Source organism: Aedes aegypti, unplaced genomic scaffold (genome assembly GCF_002204515.2).
Source record: "Aedes aegypti strain LVP_AGWG unplaced genomic scaffold, AaegL5.0 Primary Assembly AGWG_AaegL5_hic_scaff_1780_PBJ_arrow, whole genome shotgun sequence".
NCBI lineage: Eukaryota > Metazoa > Arthropoda > Insecta > Diptera > Culicidae > Aedes > Aedes aegypti.
In genome coordinates, this window is record NW_018735246.1 from 21,662 (window position 1) to 37,100 (window position 15,439).

Below are 15,439 nucleotides of genomic sequence, written 5' to 3' on the forward strand. Positions count from 1 at the left end.
TCTGGTCGGTTTGCCCTAACTTGTTCCTGATTTCCGAGTATACGGCTCATGTGCTGCTAGTGCTAATTTCTGGCAATTAAATATATTGTGATGAATCGTTGTGTTTGATGACGGTTTTCCGTTTTTCGACATGTTGGTGAATGTTTTACGCATCAGTGAGGTATCATTGATGGCTCTTATCCAAAAAAATCATGTTTTGTCAGCCATGTTGAATCAATGTTGGGTAGCTAATTATTGGCTCATTTCACCCCCCTGGGGTTGTCAAAAAGGAAGTGAATCACGTCAGTTGGCACCTCACAAAAAAACGGCACACAGACTATGCAAGAAACTGTCAACAGAAACCAAGAAAAAATAGAAGAAAAATCCTTTTGCATCTGGTCGTAGTGGAAAAGATCATTGGGATAATATTTTCCCAATTTCTTTGCTAAAATCTCGTGAAATTTCGTTCGTTTCAAATGAATTAACATTCGGTGGATAGTAATCTCAGCTGGAGTGCATCGGAATCATGGGAAAAAGGGTAAGTTCATCAGTTTATTTGGCTTTACATCTCGCACTGCGAAACGAACGGGGGAAACTTTCTTCCCTGAAGAAGACGATGTGACACGTAAAATTTCTCTCTTGTTTTCTTTGGCTGAATCGTCACCTTTCTTCTGGAGTGGCTTGTACAATCATTAGTATGCTAATCCCAGAATTCTGCATTGTTTTAGTGGCAGCTGAAGACGATTTTGGCGGTGGCTTTGCTGCAATGCTGCGCGGTGCAGAGTTTCTACGTTCCCGGAGTGGCCCCGGTCGAGTTCCGGAAGGGCCAGAAGATTGACGTCAAGGCGGTCAAGATGACCAGCACTCACACTCAGCTACCGTACGAGTATTACTCGTTGCAGTTTTGCTTGCCGAAGAATGGAACCCTGGTGTACAAAAGTGAGAATCTCGGTGAGGTCCTGCGGGGAGATCGGATCGTCAATACGCCGTACGAGGTCCGGATGGCGGAAGATGTGCGGTGTAAGCTGTTGTGCAATAGCAGGGATAGGCCGCTGAACTGGGACCGAGAGCAGTCGGAGAAGGTGGCCGAACGGATTCGACACGAGTACTTTGTGCATTTGTAAGTAGAAGGATTCGGGGAGGTAGATTAAGGGCTGGTAGCGAGTCAATTCAAGAACATCAACACGTAAATGATTCCAGTGGGCGATTTGCGCTTTGACCACACTAGACAACTACTGGTATCTAGTACTAGTTTGAATGTTGAATGATTTTCTTATTCTTTCTGGAGTTACGTCCCAACTGAGACAAAGCCTGCTTCCCAGATTAGCGTTCTTATGAGCACTTTCATAGAGAGAGCTTTCTTTGTCGATTGACCATTTTTGTATGTGCGTATCCTGTGGCAGGTACCGTTTTGTCTCAAATTCCGAACAGACTCATATTCCGAACACTCGGTTTTTGTATGGCGAGTCGGTTGAAATGTTTCGCTGAAATATGTCACCAAATAACAAGGAAATAGCAGTCAAGTGCAATTTAATTTTAACGTCCCCAATATAATTTATACCGCAGGAGTAGTGATGATTGTCTAGTTTGAAAACAGTAGAACAAGCTCAGCTAAATTTATTTCCGAAATTATTCATTTGAATACGATTTATTCGTGCTGTTCGGAATTTGAATCAAGGTGTTCGGAATATGAGACAGAACCGACACAGTGTTCGGCATTTGAATCAAAATGTTGTTCCATACTTTTACGTAAAAACAATACTAAAACTAATTAAATCAACATTATTATCGGTACTCCCAATAGGTAACAGTTGGGCTTTGCGAAGAAATTAAAATTTACACAAATATCAGCTAATTTATGCCAATCAGCTGCATTTAAAGTCACTGTTGGCCTTAAGTGTTCGGAATATGAGTCAAAACGGTAAATCAACATTATTATCGGTACTCCCAATAGGTTTGGGCTTTGCGAAGAAATTAAAATTTACACAAATATCAGCTAATTTATGCCAATCAGCTGCATTTAAAGTCACTGTTGGCCTTAAGTGTTCGGAATATGAGTCAAAACGGTATGTACAACTGTAAAATTTTCTTGTTCAACTAAAACTAATTTTAATGCTGGTCACATTAGTTACAAACAAAATGAATAATTATCTATATTAGAAAAGTATATTTATTATACCAGAGGCGAAATCAGGGTGAAAACTCGTGGGTACAAGTTACTTTGATTCGATTACTTCCACTGAGATATGAGTATACCGTAGATGTTCATTCTCACGAAAAATGTTTAACAAGGGACATGTTCATGTCGATTGGGTTTATATTTGTATTGATTTTTGAAGAAAACGAAAAACAAGCCGGAGGAGCAAAGTGTGAAGCATTGGTAACTGTAAAGCCAGTAAAAAGCTCTACAATTTTACTGACTAAACCAGTAATTTGCATCAATCAAAACATATTGGTTTACTGGTAACTAGTTCGAAAACCCGAGAAGAGAGAGAGAGAGAGACTAGGATGTGCTATCTCCTCAAATTTTCAAGAGCACAAGACTTGAAAACCATACAGTGCTCCGCGTTGAAAATTTATCCCATTGGCCACCACCAGCAAGCAAGTAATTTGATTGATTTTCAACGCGAACTGTTGTCAGATTCTCTAGTCTTGTGCATTTGAAAATTCGAAGTTTGGCTTCGTTTTATAATCACCTTGAGAATTATAATACAGGTCGGACTCGATTATCCGGGATTCGATTATCCGGAATTTTAGACTCGATTATCCGGAATTTGTTTTTTGATGTTCTTCTTTTTCAATTTTTATGCATAAATCTGAGATAATTTGGTATTGCAATATACAATTTGAATGGTTTTGCAATTTAGAACGTATTTAAGAAAACAGGGGTTTGGAAAAGTGTTTTTTTTTTGTGTATGCTGGTCAAATTATTTATTTTCTTGAAAGACCCCTACTGATCCTAGGCTAATTCATGGCTACGCCACCGCATCATATAAATAAAATAACGATAAAAGAAAGTAATATGAAAGTTCTTCTTGAAGTGGTGATTGAAACGCAATGGTTGAACGAGGAACTTCTTATATTTAGGTCTTTACAGGACGAAGGTTGGATTGGGAATGAACATAATTTTCACTTGTTAGTCTGTCTAAACAATTAGGTAACTAGGGAGATGTGTTGATCGGTAACTAGATTAAACTCAAAAAGGATGATTACTTCGATCTTCAACACCCCTCTTAATCAGCCTATCCTAAAAAATGTACTACACACATCTCTACAGAATCGAATATTGTTGACGAAGATCTCTTCAATTGGGTTTATAAGCTGGGATACCAAAACCATTTCCAGTTTGACGTATCCATTTTGACTTCTTGTCATCTGGTGGTCTTTTCACGTGTTTATACCTGTATGCTGGTAACGAGTTGTCGGACGACCCTTTAATAACTTTCATGCGTGTTGATTTGCCAGCTTGAGCATTATTTCCAGGGAACACCAAAACCACATCCGGATGAGGGCACGTTACTTCCGAGCGTTTCGCAGACCTGTCCAAGGGAAACTTGTGCTTCGGTTCGATGTACTGCTCTCGATCTTGATGCAAGTAAAACGCAACTGGAACGTCTTGAACAGAATCTTCAGTTGATTGTAGTTGATTTTCATTCGTCGCTACATCGTCGGAACAAAGGCTTCCTTGGTCTTCTTCGAAAATTTCCCCCTCTTGCTCAAGGCTTCCAGCATCAACTAGATTCATTATGTCATCAGGAACCATCTCCATCGCCGCTTGATCTTCCATCCTTGAATGGTCTAGCTGCCGGTTCCAAGAACTAGCGTTTTCCTCGGTGCACATTTCATCTCCATATGACAAGTAAACGTCCATCTCGTACAAATCGTCTCTAATGGGACACACGCCAATAGTATCGCCATTGAAACTTATCTCTGCCGTTGTTGCTTCAAACGTTACCTTCATTCCAGCCTTTGTCATCATCTTCACTGATAGCAGATTCGCACGTACATCCGGAACGTACAGTACATTGTCGATTGTACACGTGACTCCCGGCTGCTGGTTCCCTCAATTCGTCCTCTATGCCATGCGATTAACGATTGATTGTCCTTCGCCACAGAAAGAACAACAGGTTGCTTCAATTTCTCCAAGGAAACAAAATATTCCTGTCGATTCACTAGGTGATAACTAGCACCGGAGTCCAGCTTGAAGGTAACTGTTCTTCGGCTACTGCTATCCGTCGACTTAAGGCTCATGAACGCAACTGCTTTTCTGTTGGCCGCCACATTCGCTTCCGCTGGTAATTCGCTTCTGCAGTCCTTCGCTTTATGGCCCTTTTTATTACATCGATGACATCGTCCCAGGAACTTATCACTTCGTTCTTCACACCATGCCTTCTGCTGATTTCCAACGAACGCAAACGGCTCCTTCTGATATACCTCGGTTATGCGATCGGATTTCTTCATTTCTTCCGCTAACAATCTCTCTCTGACGACATCCAAGGTCAGGTTTTCCTCTCCAAGTTTTCCAACGCTGTAACCAAAGGGTCGTAGCTCTCCGGAAGGGTAACGAAAAGCTGGGACACCAGATCACTGTCTTGAAGTTTTGCTCCTGCCGATTTGAGTTTCCGGATCAGTTCATCGAAAATCTTCAGATGGTCCTTGATCGATGCATCTTCTGCCATCTTGAGCTTTGCGAGTTGCTTGCGTATCAGCGTCTGCGAGGAAACCGACTTCTTGGCGTAAATTCCCTCCAAAGTGGTCCAGATGTCCTTCGCTGTTTCCTTCTCCCGGATAACATCCAACAAGTCGTCGTGGATAAATGAAATTATCAGGTTCACAGCCTTCCCGTCCATTTCTTGAAATTTTGGAAGTTCGGCTTCGACGGTTGGCGCATCCTTCTTGACCGCGTCCAGCAATCCGGCTGACTTCAGTAACTTCTCGACTCTAAATTTCCAGTTCTCGAATCCAGCACCGGTGAACTGCGGAATCCCGTGTACTAATTCTCTGCGCTGGGCCCATAACCTCTTGAAGTGGTGATTGAAACGCAATGGTTGAACGAGGAACTTCTTATATTTAGGTCTTTACAGGACGAAGGTTGGATTGGGAATGAACATAATTTTCACTTGTTAGTCTGTCTAAACAATTAGGTAACTAGGGAGATGTGTTGATCGGTAACTAGATTAAACTCAAAAAGGATGATTACTTCGATCTTCAACAGTTCTTTTGTCAAAGATTTTATTTTTTTCTTAGTGATTCGATTATCTGGGGGATTTGATTATCCGGAGTGAAAAAAAATCGATACTCCGGATAATCGAGTCCAATCTGTATATATATTTTATTCGTTAGTTTGAAATCTTTGTGTAGTTCACCAAGTGCACTTTAGGACGAGATGCCACTGGCATCACTAGAGCGAGGATCAATTCGACTGTTGTACTAGAGCACAACGCCTAAATTCATACTATTCTATTACTTAATCTATTTTTGGATCTGATGCTGACGCTGTCTCTTTGCGCTCTCTACTTTTCGCAGGTAGATCGAAAACACGCAGGGATGCTTTTCTCATTCCAAGAGAGGTCCATTTGTTCAAAGCTGTTTTTGTCGATTGCCGTGTTAATCCGGGTACATATGAGCGTTTGTTGCTCAGAGGAGGGTCAAGATGTCAGTCCGCTTTCAGACGGCCGTGATGTTGGACGGATGGGCTCATGTTGTTCTTGAGCGGACTGACGAAATTTTTGATGAGGAAGCTGGGAATCAAACCCATAGCCATCCGCTTATGAAGCGAACGTGTAGCTAACTACGCCACGTTGCTCCCATCTGTTGTTGATGTTTCAACAATTCGTTTACATGAGCTATAGTATCCTTTATAATAATCAGTAGTGGTGGTTAAGTTTCGAAGTCAACGTGTGACCAACGTAAGAATTGGTATTCTATGGAACTCTACGTTACACTCGTCGTTATGAAATAAGTTATAATGACGGTGCTAGTAATGATATACCGTGTACGCACCAAACTTTGCACAGTTAAGAAATTATCATCCTATTTCCACTTCAAATGAGCCTAAAATATGTATTTTCTTATTCGAACTTTTGACAGCGATAGACATGTAACCCTTTAGTAGAATACTTAATTTAAAACAAAAATCAAAATAATTCATAAACATGAAAAACATGGGAATGGTGATTCAATACCTTGTACCTTACATTGCGCTCAAAATTTGAATTGTTCCAAACTTTGCGCATGCTTTGAAATGCAGGGCTGTTACAGCAGTCGCGAATATCGCGATTCTCGCGGATGTCGCGATTTTCGCGGATTAGTAGCGGATTTGCGTCGCGGGTCAATAAAATACAGTCGTGAAAATCGCGGATTTGCCAAATCATGCTGCGGAAACCTTCAATCGTTGCTCATTGTGTACACTGAAAGTGTGAAGCCTCTATCGCAATATGGGCACCAAATTTCTATTTCGAGCCACCCATTTTCTCTGTATAGTTATCATTTTCTTTAGTATCATTGAAATATTTTGACATTCAATACCATAATATTTTGTATAGGAAAATTTAGTATAAAGCTGTATCTAACAAATTATAATTTGAAAAAAAAACGCAAACTTTTGAATCCTAATTTGTTTGGTAAATGTCATTTACAAATCGTTCATGTAAAGACAAAACTGTTTAGATTTATAGGAGTGTTACTATAATTAAGGTGAAACTTGCCATAATCTAAATATGGCCTGTTTTTACCCCTACTCACGATCTCAAAGACGAGACCAAGGCATTTTTAGGGTATGAATTAACTTAATTTATCAAACATTTTCCAAAAATACAATGTTTTGAAAGCTTTAAAAACATACGTGATACGCCTGTTATAGTCCAAGGTTTTAGTCGAAAATGAAAACATTTTGATTTCCCAGTTACGAAAAAATACACAAAATTTCAAAGGGTACCTACCTCGTCTAAAGACAGGTTTGAGTATTAGAGGGTTAACTTTCAACTTTCACTTGTAATCCCTTTTTATAAAAAATATGAAATAGTGTTTTACCTATTTAATCATTTTTTCATTAATCTGAACACTAAAATAATTATGTTTTGTGCCACTTTTTACTACAAGCCCTGTTGATTGTACTGATGATATTTTGTCTTTTTAGGATCGTAGATAACTTGCCAGTAGCTACCAAATTTGTGAATCCGGACACAAACGAGCAGCAGTTTGAACACGGATACCGTCTGGGTCTTATGGACGGCAATAACGTGTACATTAACAATCATCTGAAGTTCCGATTGTTTTATCATATGCACAGCGAGTAAGATTAGCTCTTTAGCAGCTGTAGATAACATATTAACGAAATTGTCCATACTTTCAGGAATCAATATCGAGTGGTCGGTTTCGAGGTGGAAACCCTTTCGATTCACAAGGATCAACTCAGCTTCGAAGGCGATACGTGCAGTTTCCCGGAGAGTCCCCGACCACAGCCCGTTTCGGTGCATGCTGGCCATACGCAGCTGTTCTTCACTTACTCGGTCGAGTGGAAGGAATCATCGGTGAAATGGGCCTCCCGATGGGATATCTATCTCGGCATGAACGATGTGCAGATCCATTGGTTCAGCATTATCAACTCGTTGGTGGTGGTGTTCTTCCTCTCCGGTAAGTCATATCAATTTGTGCCTATAATCATCATCAGTGTGCATTACACTCTCGTATTTTGCTTATATTCTGCTGAATGGATGTTTTGAGTTGATAGTTGATACTATGTCAAGCGAATGCCTATATTAAGTAATCCAAGACCTGCACTATCTAAGTATCGATGAACATAAACGACCATGTTACTTACGTCCTTATTATAGCACTCGCTTGAATTGTGACAGCACATTCAACTCTGGTTGAACAATTGCGTTATCAACGAGCACGCAAGCATGAGGCATGGCGAAAGTTTGTCATTTCATGTTTGCTGAATGTGACAAAAACTGGGTCCATAAGGTAACCTAGATATAATCTCCCCTTACGAATGCAAGGTTCGGGAACTCGTGCCGCTCAAGCTTTAAAATTTTGCATGAGTCTACAAAGATGAAACCATACAGCATTAGGTTTTTTGCAATCCCTCCACGAAAGAATAGATCGTAATCTACTAAAAGTCGCAAAAGGCGAAAAAGCACAGAATACACTGCCCAGAACGCATAGTGCGAAACCATATAAGTTGATAATTTTTGTTAGCTAACAACATATCCCTAATCCCATAATCACCGAACAATTTAATTCCAGGTATTCTTACAATGATTATGGTGCGAACACTCCGACGAGACATCGCTAAATATAACACAGACGACAGCGTCAACATCGAGGATACGCTGGAGGAAACCGGTTGGAAGTTGGTACATGGGGATGTTTTCCGCCCTCCTCGGCATCCAAGACTGTTTGCCGCCGTCATTGGTAGCGGAATCCAGATTTTCTTCATGGCTATGATCACGATCAGTAAGTATATTTACAGATTTGTTCAAGGAAGCAATTTACTCAGGGTTCATCATTTCAGTTATCGCCATGCTGGGAATGCTGTCTCCATCGTCGCGAGGTGCCCTGATGACGGCTGGAATCATGCTGTACGTGTTCATGGGTTTGATCGCTGGCTATTTCTCCGCCCGATTGTACAAAACCATGAAGGGACGAAATTGGGAGCGAGCAGCCTTCCTGACGGCGACTTTGTTCCCCGGACTCGTGTTCGGCACTTGCTTCATTTTAAACTTCTTCATCTGGGATCGCAATTCGAGTGGTGCCGTTCCGTTCGGCACAATGGTGGCACTTTTGTGTTTATGGTTTGGAATCTCATTGCCCCTGGTGTACCTAGGATATTACTTTGGATTTAGAAAGCAAGCCTACCAGCATCCGGTTCGAACCAATATGATTCCTCGGCAGATTCCGCACCAGCACTGGTACATGAATCTGGGACTCTGCGTGCTGATGGCCGGTATTCTGCCATTCGGGGCCGTTTTCATCGAATTGTTCTTCATCTTTTCGGCCATCTGGCAGAACCAGTTTTACTACCTCTTCGGTTTTCTGTTCCTTGTGTTCTGCATATTGGTGGTAAGCTGTGGCCAAATTTCGATAGTAATGACGTACTTCCAGTTGTGCGCTGAGGTAAGGATTCGCCATTTAATACATTCTAAAATGGATCAAAAATCACATAATGTTCCCTCCCTTTAGGACTATCGCTGGTGGTGGCGAAGTTTCATCGTGTCAGGCGGCTCAGCTGTGTACATTCTTTTCTACAGCATATTCTACTTCTTCACCAAACTCGAGATTACGGAATTCATTCCAACGTTGCTGTATCTAGGGTACACCGGTAAGCATAGCAAACATGGCGCATATCTAATGATTCTATAACATTCTTCAGAATGTACCATTCCTCAGAATTTCGTTTCCCAAAATGCACCAATCCACAAAAAACTATATACATATTTTTAAATCTTGTTTAAAATATATAACACAGCGTAACAAAAATGACATTTTTGTGTGTCTCAAGGATCAAATTATGTGTCTCTAGTAGATTTGGGGTTGCTGTATCTGATACCGTTCTCAGAAATGTTCCAGCACGTCACAATTTTTAGCTACAGGTCGCCAAAGTTGTATAAAACACTGTTTTCATTGATGTTTACATTAAATTTAAAGTATGATTTATCAAACTTTTTTATGATTTAATCCACCAAGCATGCAATATATGTCATTAACTTTCATTCCAGATATAATTTGGTTGAAATTGCACGATTAAATTTAGATTAAATCGATTTTTCCAACATGCTTGCAGTCTTCATACAAAATTCGTATACATATAGCAAAACACAATACTTTTCTAAACCCTAAAAAAACATCTTTTGGGCATCGAAAGTATCATGAACATTGTTGATAACAATTGTTATACACATGAAGTTTGAGTTCCGTGGCAAATTAAGCGAATAAATTGCTATACAAGCTGGCAAACTTGCATGCAAGTTGGCTGAAATAGTCAAATTTTGCCTTTTCAACTGTTAATATCTCAAAAACTAGACGTGCTATGATATTTTTGAAAGCGGCAATGGATATAGCAACCATTAATTTAGTAAATAGCGGTATTTTGGTGCTAGAGACAAAAACGTGTCTTAACTGGGGGCAAAACGATCAATGTTTTACAACTTTTTGTTATAGGGGTGATCGGGGCCCATGTTGCCTAAGGAAAACGTCATAAAATGCATAGCAAAACAGCAAAATCTATCGTTTAAATGCAAGTGACTTGTACTACAACATGTGTTCTTCCATGTTACGTCGATAATTAATGTTAACATTGACTAGAAAATTTGTTGAGGGACCTTTTTGAAAACCTTGTTTATCTGCGTGTTCATGGCATTATGAGCCGCCCAACGGGGCAGTATGACCCACCTCATTCAATTGTATGATTTTCATTTAAAACAATAGAGAGAACAGCTGATCATAAAGTTTAAACTGTACATTATAGAAAGGAAATTTTATGAAATTTGCTCGAAATTATTAAATTTAGCGCCTTATTTTTGAAAGATACATAACTCATAGTAGACAGACCATGTAATTCTAGTATTAAATTGAAACACATGGTTCAACTTATTTTCTAACGAAGTTTTCCATTTGTAATGGTGCACCAAGATTACTATGCAGTAGAAAAATATCTAGTAAATTTTGGCAATGCATTTTTTATGTTCAAAACACTGTTATTATGGCTTAAATCTGGGTGGCTCATTTTGCCCCGCCCCTTCACTTTTTAAATAATATTCAGTATTCCAAAAATTTTGTTTACTGGAAAATCTAATTTCGCGCACGAATCATTTTGTATTATCAGATGTTTCAATGGATTGGTAAAATTTACCAGAATTATAGATAGAATTGTCTTGAAGCCTTAATCAAAAACTGCCAAAATTATAAGCTTTTCATGACAAAGGAAAGATTTGTACATTTTTGTGAATAATTCGAGTGTAGAAACGAATATTCTTACGGTTTTTATTGTGGTGGCTATTTGAAGCATCCTCTAGCAAATCATAATGACACTAGACATTAAAACACTGTTTTTGAGGTCAAATTCGTGGTGGTTCATATTGCCCCGTATGTCCATATTGCCCCCATTGCCCCTACTACCATTAGACATCAATTTATTGTCAAATTACATCACCACAAGTACCGTTTTGATTCATATTACGGACAGCTTCAAATTCCGGACACTCTACTTTGTATGGGAAACATTTCATGCGAAATGTTTCAATTTTTGCTGTTCAAAAGTTCTCAATTTCTAGGCTCGTTTAAGTAAACGTTTTCCATAAATATCTTTGAAAATTTATAATGCCCAACTACCTTAGATGTCTCCTTTGTGGTTTAACGATTTCGATTAATGGTTTGACTGTTCCATTAATGATTATCATGAGCTGTCCGGAATTCGATTCAAAGTGTCCGGAATATGAGGCAAAAGTGAGGAAGCGTCCGGAATAAGAATCATGAAAAGGCCACACATTTTGATTTATTTAAAATTATTGAAGTTGCGGAAGCGTATTCTTCACCCACCGTTCGAAAGTAAAGGGCTTCCGACGCTCGATAGCGCTAAGGAATCATACAGAATGATTTATTTTGTATGCTCTATGCTGGATTATATTTCCCTGAGTCCTTAAGTGTCCGTAATATGAATCAAAACGGTACTTCTTAGATTCCTATCAGTTTACGTTAGGGTAGAGCACTAGTTTCCGTAACGCCGGTAGATCAGCTTTACTTGGTGCGTGACGAGGTAAGATCTACCGGAGCAGCAGGGACAAAAGTCCAGGGGCTTAACGACTTGAAAACAAGTCTGCTGAAATTGCGACAATCAGTTCTAGCTGCAAAGCAGGACTACGAGAACGCCAAGGCACAACTTGGCAAGGTAGAAGGTAAAAACGACAAGTCGTGCCAGACTGAAGTGTTTTCCTGCACAAGCAACTCGAATATATCAGCTGATATTTTTCGATACACGATGCGAAAGAGGGGACCTTCCGAGGATGAATACGCGGTGAAAAGACGCATGGTTGCTATGAAAACAGTTACGTACGAGGCCGTCCTCCAGAGCGCAAAAGCTGACACGAGCCAAATTCCACTATCAAGAGAACATGATAACAGTGGAGACACCACATCTAAGGCCACGAAAGCCAAGTAAAAAGAGTCACGGGATAGCCCGAATCAGGCAGTGCTTCCACAAGAAGTATGGGCGCAAAGCAATAGCAACCTGTGTAAACGAGTTGGAAAGAAGACACAAAAGAGAAAAATAAAACCGGCGACCAAGAAAAATCCTTAACCGAAAACAGTGAAACGTAGGAACTTAGGTGGTAGAATTCTACTGTATGACACAGAAAAAGAAAAGGAAAGCGTTTGAATTACCGCGGATGTTATGGAAATCGGTGTCCGATGACGTACTGAGCCTGCCCTTTCCAACGGGTGTTACGATTGTTGGCTTTGCCGACGACTAGTGGTCTATGGTGAATCGATGGAGGAATGGATGGAGTCTAGGAAACTAGGACTGGCCCGTCACAAGACTGAGATGGTGGTGGTCAATGACCGTTAGTCCGAGCAACGGGTGCTTATCTCGGTGGGTGATAGCACCCATAGAGTCCAAGCTATCCCTAGGGCATTTTAGGGTAAAGGTCGATAAAAAGCTTAGCTTCGCTAGCCACGTTGAATATGTCTGCAAAAGGGCATCTACGGCTAAAGCGGCGCTTTCGAAGATGACGTGCAATAGCTCTGCTGTAATGCAAAGGCAGGCGTGGCGCTATTCATACTAAGGTACGGAGGACCAATCTGGTCAAAAGCGCTTAGAAAAGGCAGAAACCTAAATCGGTTGGAAAGCACGTATGGTGTTGCAAAGCTACTTTCAGAACCGGGTACTGGTAAACGACACAAACCGAGGATGGATATCAATCAAAGTAACGGCGAGAGTTCCACATGGATCCGTACTTGGTCGAACACTGTGAAATATGATGTACGATGAACTGGCGTATTCTGGTGACCGTTTCATCGTCCATATTGAGATACGGTGTCCCGGCTTGGGCTGCCGCGTTGGGAATCAAACGTAACCGAGAGAAGCTGCGTCACTCTGGCTGATGACATAGCATGCTACCAGCAAAGGGACACAGGGAATGTGAGGAATATCATCAGATTGGATACAATGGCCAAGTGGCAGCAGAAGTGGATTTACTCGGAGAAAGGAAGGTGACCCCATAGGCTCATTCCAAACGTGTCGGTGTGGACGACCTTAAAACTTGGAGAAGTTAACTTCTTTGTGACCCGGTTTTTGTCAGGCTATGGCTGCTTCCGGAAATATCTGCTCAGATTCGCACAAGTAGATTATCCACACTGTTTGGTCTGTCCAAATATCGAGGAGACACCGGATCATATTACACTACCCACCATAAGTATGGAATACTGAATATTGCAGCACTTTTAAGTTTAGCATCACCCAAAATCCAGTGATAATTTGTTTTTTCAACAAAAATAAAAAAATCGCAGGGGCTCAAAGACGTATTTTTTAAGATGATCTCGAACATACATTGTTCTAGCACTTCAAAATCACGAGATACTATTCAGTGCTGGAAAAGTTCGCATCACGAAGCAGCTCGCGAGTGTATACAAACACATAACAAACATCACAGACTCGGGAACTGGCTAGGTGTGAGTAAGTCCGTACCCGTCTGCTCAGGAGAACATGTAAAAAGAAGTAGCAACAAGCTCGGGAGCGTTTACTCGCGAGTAACCGACAAAGGTGTGATTTATTATGGTTTTGACAGACAAATTAATTGTATAACCATCATATCGACGGTAAACTACTAGTTTGTAGTCAAAAGCCATTGGAAATTATAAATCTCGGAGGGGAAGCAGCTTTTTCCCCAAAAGCACAATATGACTCTGAACAGCTCCGAACACGTTCGCGAATCACTTTTAGCTTTAGTTACTCGGGAGCCGACAGATGCGAGTAAACCAGCGCTCTGGCGCTCGGGAGCGTTTGGTTTTGTTTTTGTTCCAGTTCAGAAGAAATGTTCACCACTTTCCATCACTGATAATATTCATTTTACTTAGGTGATGCTTTTCAAGGTGCTGCAATATTCAGTATGAGTGTTGCAATACGCGATTCCATACTTATGGTGGGTATTGTATATAGGGGGGCTGGGGGCAAGAAGGACACCTTAAGATATATAGGTTCAAAACATGGTTGATTAGCACAATTTTTGAAGATTATTCCAGTGTAGGGGCAAGCTCACCTCTTGTTCTAAATGATGTTATCGATAAATTTCAAAAATATAAGAACCACATGATGATTTGAGATTTTTGAAAATGTCCCTTCTTATGATGATTTTAAACGAGGCACGGGGCAAGAGTGCCACTCGTATGGGGCAAGAAGACCACCAGAGCAAAATGCCACAAATTTTGTATATTATTATTTCCCCGCCTAAACGATAAATTGTAGAGTAAGTAAAGATAAAAACTGAGGGATAAAAGTTGACTTATAGTTAAAAAGTAATTTTACGAAATTAATTTAGTTTTCATCTTATTTGACTGTAACAATAATAGAAAAAAATTTAAAAAAACATTTTTAATGTCCAAGATGGTTTATTTTGATTTTATTTAGTAGGAAACATTGATTTAATGCAATATTAAACAAGAAGAATAAAAGTTCATTTGATTTTATATGAGAAAATTGCGGTGTCCCTCTTGCCCCATAAGACATACTGTTATTATATATGTAAAATTTAATGTTAAAAGAACTTTTACGCAAAAATTTCCTCACAGCTATATTAAACAATTGAAAATCATCAATACTGTGCGGAAAAATCAATATGTTTTCTATTTATTGGGAGTCAAACCTTGTTTTCCAGTCTTACATTCTTATGATATTTTGCATATTTTGCGTTGGTGAGTTAAAGACATTTTTCTAATTTTTTGTACTAAACATTTTTAACTGTAATATTTAAACAACCCTCAATTAGTACTCAATTTATACTTATCCTGCGTTGAACATCAAAAAATTGATTTGAACTTCGTGAAATTAGAGGTGGCACTTTTGCCCCGGGTGTCCTTCTTGCCCCATGTCCCCTACTCGACTGCTCTCGATTCAGGGATATACGAAGCGAGATGATGTCAGAAACCGCAAGCGTCCTAAATCCAAATAACAACGTGCAGAACATGTGCCAGCATGAATGCACTTGGTATGTGGTTGACAGGGGAATAACGCAGATTATGTCGGAGTAGACTACGTACACCGTCTGGGACTAGTTGAGTAGATCGCGTTGTTGAACCGGCAAATGATCGTCGGGGCGCCTGTGAACCGGAAGCTTCCCACCACCAGAATTGCTGGATCGCCTGGGACTACTCTGAGTACAAGGTGTCCGCAAATTATCCGTACAAACTTTGAAGGCATAGATCTATGCCATCAAGTGGAATAAATTCAGTATTCTTGCATGGTTTA

The 15,439-nt window shown here is 40.2% G+C and overlaps 1 protein-coding gene across 1 annotated transcript; it reads left to right on the forward strand.

The window, feature by feature from the left end:
- Positions 1 to 341: 341 nt before the first annotated feature.
- On the forward strand, positions 342 to 9,411 carry LOC110680757 (transmembrane 9 superfamily member 4-like). The gene is made up of 7 exons (XM_021856544.1): positions 342 to 517; positions 708 to 1,099; positions 7,118 to 7,273; positions 7,334 to 7,614; positions 8,230 to 8,439; positions 8,498 to 9,099; positions 9,166 to 9,411. Exons 1-7 carry the CDS (start codon positions 506 to 508, stop codon positions 9,343 to 9,345), a joined length of 1,833 nt encoding a protein of 610 aa, XP_021712236.1. The 5' UTR covers positions 342 to 505; the 3' UTR covers positions 9,346 to 9,411.
- Positions 9,412 to 15,439: the final 6,028 nt, after the last annotated feature.

What these genes read in the sequence shown, in the direction of transcription:
- LOC110680757 (XM_021856544.1), top strand. An exon ending in TTTTATCATATGCACAGCGA is followed by an intron (nt 7,274 to 7,333) that starts GTAAGATTAGCT and finishes CCATACTTTCAG; the next exon opens with GAATCAATATCGAGTGGTCG. An exon ending in CATGGCTATGATCACGATCA is followed by an intron (nt 8,440 to 8,497) that starts GTAAGTATATTT and finishes TCATCATTTCAG; the next exon opens with TTATCGCCATGCTGGGAATG.